This window comes from Pelecanus crispus, chromosome 5, assembly GCF_030463565.1.
Source record: "Pelecanus crispus isolate bPelCri1 chromosome 5, bPelCri1.pri, whole genome shotgun sequence".
NCBI classification, from domain to species: domain Eukaryota; kingdom Metazoa; phylum Chordata; class Aves; order Pelecaniformes; family Pelecanidae; genus Pelecanus; species Pelecanus crispus.
The window spans coordinates 63,781,832-63,794,564 of record NC_134647.1 but is presented as its reverse complement, the minus strand read 5'-3'; the positions used below and the strand labels follow the sequence as shown (position 1 = coordinate 63,794,564).

The 12,733-nt window shown below is 36.3% G+C and overlaps 1 protein-coding gene across 1 annotated transcript in view; it reads left to right on the top strand.

Annotated features, from left to right (window-relative positions):
- Positions 1-12,733, top strand: part of PATJ (PATJ crumbs cell polarity complex component) — a 147,891-nt gene that overhangs the window by 23,121 nt on the left and 112,037 nt on the right. Inside the window, exons 12-16 of the mRNA XM_075710089.1 lie at positions 824-900; positions 3,411-3,467; positions 4,845-4,979; positions 8,334-8,498; positions 10,156-10,284. Of these exons, the coding sequence (XP_075566204.1) occupies positions 824-900; positions 3,411-3,467; positions 4,845-4,979; positions 8,334-8,498; positions 10,156-10,284 (563 nt within the window). The remainder of the gene's footprint in view (positions 1-823; positions 901-3,410; positions 3,468-4,844; positions 4,980-8,333; positions 8,499-10,155; positions 10,285-12,733) is intronic.

The window sequence follows — 12,733 nt, the reverse complement described above, 5'->3', positions numbered from 1 at the left end:
CCCAGTTGCTGCTCCTGCTCCTGTAGCTGCTAGATGGAATTTGCTTTAGAGCTTGATTCTTACCAGTTAAACATTGCTTCGGCTTGGAACTTTATATGTGCGCTGAGCTTCTGGATGAGGTCAAATGCAGGGCAGCCAGTCATTTTATGCTGTCTAGCTCTGTCAAATTGTCTTACATGAATGTAATACTGCCTTGGTTGCATAAGTAAGAAAGCTGAAAAGATATAAATGTCAAGATAGCCAAGTTCCCACGGAAGACTGGTTTAGAACTGGAGCTTATATTAAAGCTCTTGTTACTTACTGACCTAATTAAACTAGACAAGCTTTTATACCTGCCAAATGTATAAATAAAGTCTGTGACTGCATTGTGCTGACGCAGCCCCTCGATAAGAGCAATATCTTGTCAGGTGTTATACTTCTTAAGGGGGTTCATTTTGGTGGGAGATAATGCTTCCCTGGAGTGGCAAGCATTTTTGTAGCAACAAATTATGAAGTCGTGTGAACCTTGTTTTGCAGACTAAAATAATGATTTATTTACAGTACTATGGTACAGAACTCGCATCTCATCAATGCAAGCATCACCTCTTCTGCTTCTCAGTTGAATAAATCACATGTTAGCAGTAGCTGACACTTCGCATTGTTTTCCTAAGAAAGACATTTTTGATTTGCACTGTTTGATAGACTCAGCTTAATGCACTTTCCTTTTTGGGATTATTCCCTCTAATCTTTTATTTACACGGAATTTTTATTGAAGTATTTAGAAGTAAATGTACTTCTGAATGTACAATATGCTTGTAAATTTAACATTCACTTTCATATTTAGGAAAAGTCCCACTCCCTCCAGCACATGAGCTGAAATCCAAGTGGGAAAACCTGCTGGGACCTGAATACGAAGTTATGGTATGTTATCTTTCAATAAACTACATTCATGTATGTTATTTCTTTAAATTACAGATATATGAACTTAGCATTACAGGCTGTTTATAGAACAGTTTAGTATTTGAAACAGATCAGTAACATCAAATTTTGTTTCCTGTAGCATCAAGGCTGAAATATAGGAGTGTTATAATGAGTTGTTGGGGGGTGGTTTTTTTGTGTTTTTTTTTTTTTTTTTAATTCTGTTTATATAGATACTATTGTTATACAGATACTAAGATACTATTGTTATACAGATACTAGACAGGAACCGCGATTTAAGAAAATCATCTGTCCTTTTTAATCTGCATCATAGCAGCCACTTAAAATATGTGGCATTTCTATGATTTCATTTATGATTTGTTTTATTGTGCACTGGGAAAAAAAGGCTCAGGATAGAGCTTCTGTGTTTCATGAAGAATCTTGCAATTTTATTAGAAGAATGAAAAAATGATTTTCAAATGTGCTGGGAAAATAGGAAGTAATTCATGGTAGCGTAACTTTGTGGTGCCAGTGTCTATTAGATATTTCTTCACTTCATATTAAATAATTGCCAAGCAAAAGACTGTTTTGATGAATCGTCACCAGGAGTTGACTGAAATTGTAATTCACTGCTGCTTTTCAGTGCTGTGTTAGCCAGTGAGTACAGATAAAAGACTCCAGCCAGTGTTCTTTCTGAAGACTTAAAAAATTCTCACCGCCACCAAGAAAATGTCCTGTTTGTCTTTGCAATGCTTGTCCGGTTGATTTAGAGACACTTATTTTTACTACTTGGAGTAGCCATCATTCCAGTCACTCGCTGGAAGATTTAAAGTAGCTTTAAGAATTGCCTTGAGAAACTCACTTCTCTTCTTTCCATTAGCACTCCTTTAAGATCTGAAGTTCGTGTAAGATTATGTACATGATGCAATAAATCTGTGTGGCTGCCCACTTCAGTTGCTTGGTATTCCCATCCTTACATTTCAAGAGTCTGATATTACTTCCCTTAGCAGTATCACACTTCCCACAGAGGACGAAAACCTGCTTAGTTCATGAAACCATCCATTTCTAATTCTTCTTTAGCTGCCGCCAGTAAAATGGCAGGAGTGAAAATGTTAACAATTGGTCCTTTTAAATAATAGAAAGAAACTGTTGTGGCATCCCATTTTGAAAGTATTTTTTCGGTTCTTCCAGTTCTTGTCATCTGTACCTACATCTAGTCTTGTTTGGCTGCATTCAATAACAATGTTTAGTTCAATTTCAGCCTGATAGCACAGTCCCTGTTTCATGCTATCCTTGCTCCTATGCTCGGCTCCCAGGAAATCACCCCGAAGGTGCCTACAGGTTTGAGTATTCTCTCAGAAGTATTTCTCTTCAGAGGAAATAGCTGTTTGAAGAGAGGGTTTGGTGTCACTCATGGCTTCTGTGTTGCTGCTCCTTTGTGGTACCAGCGGAAGGAGCTAAGATCCTGCTGAAACGAGATTTCCAGAGTCTCTTTCTTACAGGGATATATGACTGTGTAGTATTTGTTGCCAGGTATCTAAGCGTGAGCAGTCAAGCTGAGGAGTTATCAGTCATAGATTCATTCAGTTACAACTGAATGGACATGAAACGGATTCTGTCTGTTCAGAAAGATATCCTAGGTGGTGGAAGACAAGATGCTGGAAGCCCTATTTAAAATCAAGCCAAAAGAAAAAGCTGAGGCTTAGATCTGTTTCATAGATACTTTGTTAAACTAGAAATTTCCAAAGGATCCTGAAGTTACCTGATTTTTTGCAAGGCTATATATTTTCCAAATCTAACAAGTGTGGCAAATCCTTCCAAACTTCAGTGTCCTAAATGCCAGCTCTGGGCCATAGATCACTACAGATGTCATCTTATTACATTTAAAATTGGAGTAAATAACCTTTTAAGGTTACAGATAAATAAATTATGTTAAGGAAGACCATTACAAGAAAACTGGTGGTGAACATAGTTATTTTATTAATATAAAAAAAATTAAGATATACTGAAGGGATTTCTTGTCACTGTTTTAAATAATTCACTTTGCATTCAAATTTGGTAATTAAACTCCTGTATTTCAAGCCATATTAGGAACATGCTGCAGAAGATGGTGGTTTGGTCTAGATGTTAGATGGCTGTACTATAGCCTGAAGGTAATAACTTAACCTATCGTACTTTTCAAATTCTGATTGGCAAGTGAGTTTGGGTATTTGTGTCAAACATAACGGCATTTTGTGCTTATACAGGATTACTAAACTTGACTAAAATTGGCACTTGGGCTTCAGGAATAGGATAATATTGGAGTCTGCTAATAGTGCATAATGACCACATTCCTAGTTGTAAATGGTCTGTCTGAAAGATTTTTTCTAACATTTGTTTAAAATTATTTTGCATCAATGTGATTTTGTTTAAGTACAGTTTATTTTGCACATCATTTTTTTGCCAGAATTCATCGTTCTGGTAAAATCTTTATTGTCCTGTTGTTCAAAAATGTTACGATGTACAATTTTTAGGTGGTGAATGTGGATATGCCCATTACAGATGATTCGGAGCTCCAGAAGTACTCAAAGGTATGACTTGCATGATGGTTTCCTTCATGGTATATGTTGGCAGAGTAATCTCAGGAGGACATGACAAGTCCAGATTCATGTGTTTCAGAAATTTAGTGGCTTTGTGGCTCTATCTTACTTTTCCAAAAAAAGGCTGCCAATATTCTGCTTATCTTCTGGACTGGTCCAATACCTTTTTGTAACATGGGCAAATGAACCTTTTAACACACGCGCGCGCGCGAATAAAAAAAAAAAAAAACAAAACCCAAACCATGCATATAAGCTCAAATTTTGGGATACTTAATTGCATTGAAATTCAGTTGTTGAAAGCCTCTATGGAATAGAACAGAGGTTGAAACTCTGCTGAACAATGTCATTGTCCTGTGAAGGAGTTTGCCATAGTAATCCTCGCTCAGGGAGAGGGAGGTGCATTTAACTGAAATGGTCAGAGCTGAAATTAATTTCAGTCTTCCGAGACTTTTGAGAGATTTTTCAAGATATGTACGTTAATATTGTGCAAAAGAGGTTTGCGGAGGTGATGCATTTATATACTTATGGGGTTGTCTCAGTGAAGAAAGGCCATAAACTCATAATCAGACATTGGGTGTGAGGGAATGTTGGTCAATGGATTGCTCCTTTTACTTGAATATCCAGAATTAACTGGGAACCAGACAGACAGTCAGTGTTTCAACTTAAGTAATAAAAAGCCAGAAAATGACTAAACTGAAGGAGCAGATACTACTGATCATCTCTTCTCCCCAGGTTGCCAGATGTCTGCTGTCTTGTCTGGGTAGCATATCACTTTTATGCCAGTGTTCCTAATATTAGCAGACCTAAGACACTAATGGTTGGAGGCTTCCTAGAGAAAAATTTGAAATTAAGGAGGCCCACTGGGAAAAGGATAACACAAAATCAGTGATTTCACCTTGCAGAAACAAGGATGCCAGTATTATTAGCTATTTGCAGAGGAAGCTTCATGGATATTTTTCCTACCTCAAAGTAGTGTAGCTCCTAAAGGAGTAGGACAGCTGATCTTGTGATGAGTTTTTATGATGATCATGGAATTTCTTTCAGCTTTGCTGAAAACTCACCTTTTGGGTAGGACAGGAATTAGGTGGTACTTTTCTCTGCATTTTTTCCAATATTGTAACCTTATTTAACAATACAGTTTAAATTGCTTTTTCCTCCAAAGGGCAGATTGGTTGTTTTTATTTGTGCAAACACTTTGTATAGAGAAATTATGGGCACTTGTGCTATAATGCAGATGATGTCAGTATGAGGACTTAATTATCTTAACTGTGTGCTTAGTTTAATTTGGTGAGCTGCTGAATCCTAAATGTGTTTATACTGTGGTAGGTAAAGATACATACATTCTCAGCCATACTTATCTTTTGGCAGCTATTACCCATCCACACTTTGAGATTAGGAGTTGAGCTTGACACGTTTGATGGACATCATTATATATCATCAATTGCTTCAGATGGTTCAGCTGCAACACTTGGTCTTCTGCAACTGGAGGATGAACTTCTGGAGGTAAAAACCAAAACATACATCACATACCCCCACCAAAGTAGAACTGATATATTTAATGTTGGCTTAGCCTTCTTAAAAATGCTTGTATTAATTTCTAGTTGGGCTGCTGTGTGTGCAATAGCAGTATTCAAGAGTTGGTTGTGGAAGCAGTTAGAGTAGTGCTTTGGAAGTCACATTCATTTTCTTCACTGTTTCATTCCTCCTTTATGGACAAAATGTCAAATTCTTGTGACCTCTTAGTGACTTCATTGGATTTTTTTTTCCAAAATGTTTTAACATGAGCATAAGGGCAGAGATAATATTTGTGTTAAATGTATTTGTATCTGTAGTCTTTTAGGTCAGTCTTTCGAGCAATTTGGCATTAGCTTTTGTGGTGGATAATCTTTCTTAATATTTGTCACTCCTAAAAAATTTACAACAGTCTCAGGAATAGTGGTTCCTGTTACACGTTATAACTTGCTTGTTGAGTGTGGAAAGACATTTGTGTGTATGAGCCAGTACATCAGTTTGTTTAAATATTTATAAAGAGGTATTGGGGCAGCTTTGAAGTTATCGGAATTAGACCAGACTTATTTGGTCAGGAAAAATATTTGATAGTATTAAAATAATACCTATTTTGTGTGTATGTGTATATGTATTTATATCTGTCAGTATCTCGGCCTGCACTTGCAAAGACATTCATTTCCTATTGAATATCTGCTCTTTGTGGACTATTTTGAATTTGAACCTTTTTTTTTTTTAGTGGATGCAAAGAACATTCAATTGACACCAATGGGAACAGAATTAGGCCTTCTGAAAGATTAATTTATTAGGTGTACAGCTCTCTTGCTTTTGCTTGTTGTTCACCCTTTAACATCAAAAATTCATACTGATATCACTAAGACCTAAAACATTTTCTTCGGTTATTGCTTAATGGAGGAAATTTTTATTCCTAAAGGAAGGGATTAATGGAATGCTGGAAGTGTTGTTTAAATTCCTTGGCCACTAAACAAAAAATTGTATACAAAAAGCAATAATGCAGTGCTGTAGAGTAACTTAGGAAACTTTAATTGCATGTATTTGACAGTTTTACTTATTACTGTATACTTACAATTAAGTTCACAGATATGTCCAGACCTAGTGAGCATAAATATTTTCCTACTCTGCAGCAGGGAAAAAAAAAAATCCCAACAAAATAAAAATGTGCTTCAGGGCTAAAGCTATATATGCCAGGTTTAGCCCAGAGTATGTTTTTGCAGCCAAGTTATAAATCCCCTTAAGTAGGGGTTTGCAATGGAAAAAATGACAGCCCCATTTCCCAAACAAGCAGCTCTACCTGGCCCTGATACAGTTGGGATTAAAATGTGATCAGCAAGGAATTTTTTTTAGTATATAGAGAGGTTGAATGTTGATTATTTTTAATGATGTGTTTGAATTATGATAGAAAGCATGGTATTCCTCCCCCCTCCCCCATTTTAGCTAATTTCATTGTGTTCCTTTTTAGGAGTAAATTGCTTCCTTGTGTCCTTCTAGTTTTGTTAAAAAAATTTCACTTGCTCCTATTTGATGGCACAACTCACTAGAGTGGTGTGGTGAATGAATGGGGTGTTGGGCACCTTGCGTGTTTAGAGGTTGATTTCTGGCAGCTGCCAAAGGAGAAATGGGAGTCCCCAAGTCTGCTTGGGAGTGCATGGTAGCTCTTCTCCATCAATCACAGTACACTGAGAAGTGCTGGTAACTTTCCACCACACTGCCGCTCTCAATGCATTAAAAAATCCTTATGTGTAGATACTTCTGCTTAAATAATTAACTAATGGATTAGCCTGATAGCTCAGCAGTTGCTGTAATTCTTACAGTTGCAGTTCGTCTTACCATGTTGGAGGCCAGTTACACCACTCTGAATTTTTCTCCTTGGCTGGGTTATAGTGTGAGAAGAACTCTGTTTCCCAGCAGTATAAGCTATATTTACAGTGTAGAAAGCACAAAGGAAAAAGTGGGAAAACATAGAGGTGATCAGGAGGAAAATGGTGGCTGAAGTGAGGTTGCTGTGTAGTCTTGCACAAGATTGAGTCCCTCTAAAGACCGAGGGATCTGGGAAGTATATGGCAAGTCTCTGCCTCAAGTACACATGTACAGAGGCGTGTACATGTATGTTGTATATTTACGTGCTATATTTTCTAGGATCAAATGTGGGTTCATCTACATTAGCATTGCGGTTTGGGTATGGAGTGAAGTATTGAAGAGAATCTTCAATTATCCCCACTTACTGTGCTTTGGTTCATGTTGTGGAGTGGATTTGGATGATGTGTACTGGATTCCTAAACCAGTGGTTGCACTCCAGCAACTTTGGACATTTGGTCATGAGAGCAGAGTTGAGGTAGCCTGAAAGAAATCCCTGAAACACAAGAGGTGTCTGGATTGAATCCATAGCACTAATTGGGTTAAACCCTTGCTCTTTTGGGGCTGCACTGCTTGTCAATACAGATGATGTTCACATCTATGATGCCTACTGACATTCTGCTTTTCTCATATTTAAGGGAACTTCTGTGGTGCAAATAGATGTACCCTCATGATATTGCAGGTTATAAAATACATAAAAGAGGATGAATCACTGTAGTTTTATTTTCCTGAGGAAGTACAACTGCAGTATCCCATTTTTAAAGCAGCACTATTATCTATCTAGGGTTTGGGTTTTTTTTTTTAAGTCTGTGGTTTAAAACATCCAGTAACAATGGCCTTACGGTCTTCTGTTGTCACTCAGGATCTAAAGCTTTTGATCTTTGCCAGGGTTTTCTGATTAATTGCTTAGTAATTGATTTCTTTTTTACTATATAAACATTCTTGCATGTTTTCTGTAAGATCTATTTTGGTTTCAACCATTTTGTTCATTTTAAACAAAGGACAAAATTGTGCTACTTCTGACTTCAAGTTTTTGATTACAGCTCAAAATCTGTGTTTTCTTAAAATATTTTGTTAAATTAAATTTTTATCTTTTTAAATTCAAACACATAAGCCTAATGCTGAAAAAAAAATCCCCAACAAAGAAGCAGGTGCAAATGAAATAACAATGCTAGGAAAGATATAAGCTAGGAAAAGTAGTGAGCAGAAAACAAGTTAGAGGAAGCTGAAGAGAGCAGACATGATATAGCAGTCAGTAGTCACAAGATCTTGCAGATGAAGTTTACTTCATGTAAAGATGTATACTTCAGAAGCATACATTAATAAAACTGTGCAAGCTTTGCCAGAATCCCTAGGTAAAATTAGACTTTCACATTCAGGTGGGGAAAGACATGTATGCAAAAAAATTAATAAAAAAATTTGGTTGATATCCTTTTAATTATCTTAGTGTGGATGTGTGTTTCCCCTTCTGTGTAGGTAAATGGAGTTCAGCTATATGGAAAATCACGCCGTGAGGCAATCACTTTTCTAAAAGAAGTGCCACCCCCATTTACACTGGTTTGCTGTCGGCGACTTTTTGATGATGGCAGTGAGTCTCTTGTGGATGAACCCACCGTGGGAATTTCCCCTCCAGAACAAAAGGTAGACTTCTCATGTCATTCAGTTGTGTAAAAGAACAGCAACTTTTTGAAAACATGCATATGTGATTTATCTTTCTAAAGACAGTGTTTCTGGTTTTTGATCTAGACCACTTTTCAGTCTTAAATATAATTTCCTAAAATATATAGTTATATGAGGCAGTTTTGTGTTAAATTGTCATATAAAGCTGCCTTTGCCATTCAGTTTGGACTCATCAGGGACAGCTGGTGTTTCAGTGAAAGACAGTTCATGTTTGCAACACTGGTGCTTTTACTGCAGTTTATACAGGTTGGTCATGAGAAACTTCATTGTGCTATAAATACAAGGTAGGTAAATCATTGAGCTAGCATGCTGACTATGTACATCCCATTCATCATTCTTACACTTACTAGGTGAGTGAGAGCTCTGAATTATACTAAATCACATCCTTGCCACCATTAGCTGATTACTTCCATGTTCTGAGTAGTTTTTTATAGAACTGGAAAAAAATGAAACAATGTTTCTTTCCATTGCAGAAGCTTTAAAGTTTCAAACTTGTAATGGTTGTTCCTATTTATAAAAAGTATTTACACCTTGACTTCTCATCTTTTCTGATATTTTCTGATCTAATTTCCTCTAAGGTGGAGAGTTAAACAAGAAATACGGATGTTTCGTAGAAGAATAAGGTGTACAGTATTAACACCTTTTTGTAAAAGGCTCTTTCTGTTGCAATAGAACTTGTTCCACTGTGGTTTTTGATGTTGCATTTTACTGAACGTTTTCCCTGTGCATCCTGTCAGTTGCTTATCTTTGCCATAAGGTGATATTGAGTGAACAGAGGTTGCCTTCTCCTTAGAGCAATCTCACAACATTTCTGCTTTCTTTTGTCAAGAGCGTGTGGAAGCAAAATTTCTTCCTTTTGCCTCATGGCGGTGCTCTGTGTAGTAGGCATATTTGTCCAAAGAAATAAAGTTAAATCAGTGTGAAGTTAATGATACAAGATTTTTAATGTTTTTCTTGGGACATCATACATCGATATTTTGTAAAGATCATATTGATAAAATAGCAGTAATGTTAAAACATGCATTTTAAGTTAGACAACAGAAGATGCCTTTTTGGAAGATGTATTTATGAAGCTGTCCTTACCCAACAAAATCGGGTAACTATACCTCTTTGGTTTATACCTTAGCACAAAAATTGTGAAAGAAACTGCTTTTTCAAATTAGATACTATTTGTATAGTTACAATATAAGAATTTTTTGTTTGCATATTTAATGCCACAAGTATCAGATGTTCCTGGTCATCTGGTCTTTCTATTAGCTGTCTGTGGTTAAATCTTCTATGCTAAGATCTTTATTTTTCCTTTATGCATCTAATGGGACAGCTGAAGTTCATCAACATGTAACAGGTTAGTAATATTGTAACAACTAATTTGACTAATACGTGGCTATTTATATGCCAGGTTGGGCTCTGATGCTCAAAACATGTAGGCATAGTCCCAGGGGAGTATCCAAGGCAGCAGGCCGGAGAAAACTGGATGCATAATGTTCACTGAGGTTGTAATTCCATAAAAGGTCATATTTTAGGGCATGTATGAGCCATTAATAATCAAACTATTGAAGGAATAGTGTTTGTAAAGAACTGAAAGAATAGTATTTGAACTAGGGCTTTTATTTTTCAGGTGAAACTCGAGGAAGACATTAATCCTGAGGAAGAAGAAGGGGAATTAGCATTATGGTCTCCTGATGTGAAGGTTATTGAACTGGAGAAAGACAGAAATGGTTTAGGATTCAGCATTTTGGACTATCAGGTATACTTTTCTGTATAGCTAAATACTAAGAATTCTTTTGATGCTTTGTCTTATATGGTGCCTTAAAATGTTTTGTGATGTTGATTAGTCGGTAATTGACTTGGCACTTGGGCCTAGAAACTGTGTAGGGAAAAGTAATTTATTTTGAGGCCAACTCTATGAAGTATAGCGTAGAGCTTGTTCTAAACCAGTCTGATTATCGGACATGATAAAGTGCAAAATCTTTAATCAAACTCCGCCTCATAACTCTGCGTTTAATGGCTCAATGTTGGGGGGAGGTTGTTTTTTGTTTTATTTTGTTTTAACTTGGAATAGTTTTTCAACTATGAGAGTGGCAAGCAAACTTACTTAGGTATTGCAACATCATTTCCTACATACCAAATTTAATGAGTCTTTTGCTTTTTCTCCCCTCACCGCCCCAAATCACCTTTCATTTATAAATGGGGTATAGACCTGTGCTGGTCTGCCATCTGTGGTCCCACTCAAGTCATGGAAAGATTCGCTCAGGCTTTGAATAGAGCCATGAGAAGTAGAGTTTGCAGAGGTAGCTTTACCAGGACTGTCCTTCACATTCAAAAGGGAACGTCAGGGCTGACAGGTGAATTGGTGTTGCAAACTCAAGTTTCTGTAAACAAAATTTACTTTAATACATTTATTTAATTTATTAGTATTAGGATAGAGAATGAAGAACCTAATTAATAATTTTTCAGTTATGCTTCTCTGCTTAAACTATTAAACCAGTATGCCAAAGGTACGGGTCGAATTTTGGGGGGGGGGGGGGGGGCGGAGGGAAGTTGACTTTCAGAAATCATTCGTAGCTTAAAACTTGATTTCTCCAAGGAGAACCATTTTGAGATAGATTATATACTTAATTGTTAAACCCCTTAGAAATAAACAGACAAGTCTTTAATTGGGGGAAAATTCTACTAAAATAATGAATCCTTCTTTCAAAAATATTGGTTTCAGTTAAATGTATAGAAACTCTCAAAATCTGTAGTCAGAATGAAATCTTCTTCATGTTTCTAGTCAATATGATATATTTTTAAACCTCTAGGCATCATATTTATAAGAAAATAAAATAGCTGGATCACTTTTCATAATAACATACACATCACATCTGAATACTGCCTAAATGTAGTTTAATAAAATGTGTTCAACTGTTGTGCATAAATGTCAAGTGATATCAAATTCACTTTTTGATACAATAAGGCATGAATTGGGAATGAATTAGAATAAAAAATATTTGAAGTATTATGCAAAACCATTAATTCTATATTTTACCAGTGTGATTTAAGATTACTGAAAATAGATCCTGTTAGTCATTTTCGCTGACACATGTTGTGTTGCAGTGCCAGCTTTACTGTAGAGTTGCTAGGAGTCTTTACAGAGCAGTAAGACACAGATTTGCTTTTAAGTTCTCATATAATCAGAATTAATGAAGGCTTTAATAACAGGCTTTTTATTTACTTATTCGCAGATGCAAATACATGAGCAATGTTGTGGTACTTTCAGCTAAATTTAAATACATTCTAATCAATTCTAAATGAGTGGTAAACCACTTAATCTCAGATCTTTATAATTTCAAGATATTTATGTATAAAGTATGCTGTTTTGTTTGGGATTTGCCTCTTAGATCTCTTACACTTTTCATCATCTGCAGATTAATTTTTATATAGAGATATCTGTGACTGTGTGTGTGTTTATGTAAATACATCCATCACATTCTTGAGTGCAGGGCAAAGAAGATAAATTGTCCGCGCTAGATTGGAGGCGGGGAAAAAAAAAGTATGTGGTTCCTGGGAGACTATTCAGAATTCTTAAAGCATATTTGCTGAGAAGCACAAAATTACAGTGAAGTGTTTAATTGTGGCTTAAAGGACCTGGAGACCTAACTCTGTTTTCTACATTTCTTTTTGCAATTTAACCCTTCTTTAAAAAGCAAAAGTGGTTGGGTGGGGGTTTTTTTTGACACATACTTCTTGTTTCGCAAGAAAAGATTCAAGCCTTATAATGGCAAATGACACTACTTGCACTATATATGGACTGTTCTTTCGCTTTTTTTGAGTAATCATATGACTTTTTTTTTGTTAGATTTTTTTTTTTTAATGTAGATGGCTATTCACATGGCCTACCTTCATGGATCAGTGCATCAGGTGCATCAGTGAGAGACCAACCTTTCTAGGCTCCCATTAGTGTTGATGGAGGTAGGGTGGGGAGGAAAACACTTCTTAAGAGGTGATTCTGAGCAGAAGGCCTATTTGTGATGCTCCTAGTTACACACATAAGGACTGACTCTATCCGTTACAAAAGTTTAAGGAAACTTTGGTGTTACACACCCAACTTGGAGGTGATGTGACTGTATTTTGGGTTTTTAAGATCAGATTATTTCTGTAGCTGTTGGTAAAAATAGCACTTCAGAAATATTGGTAGGACTTCAGAAAGATCAGTA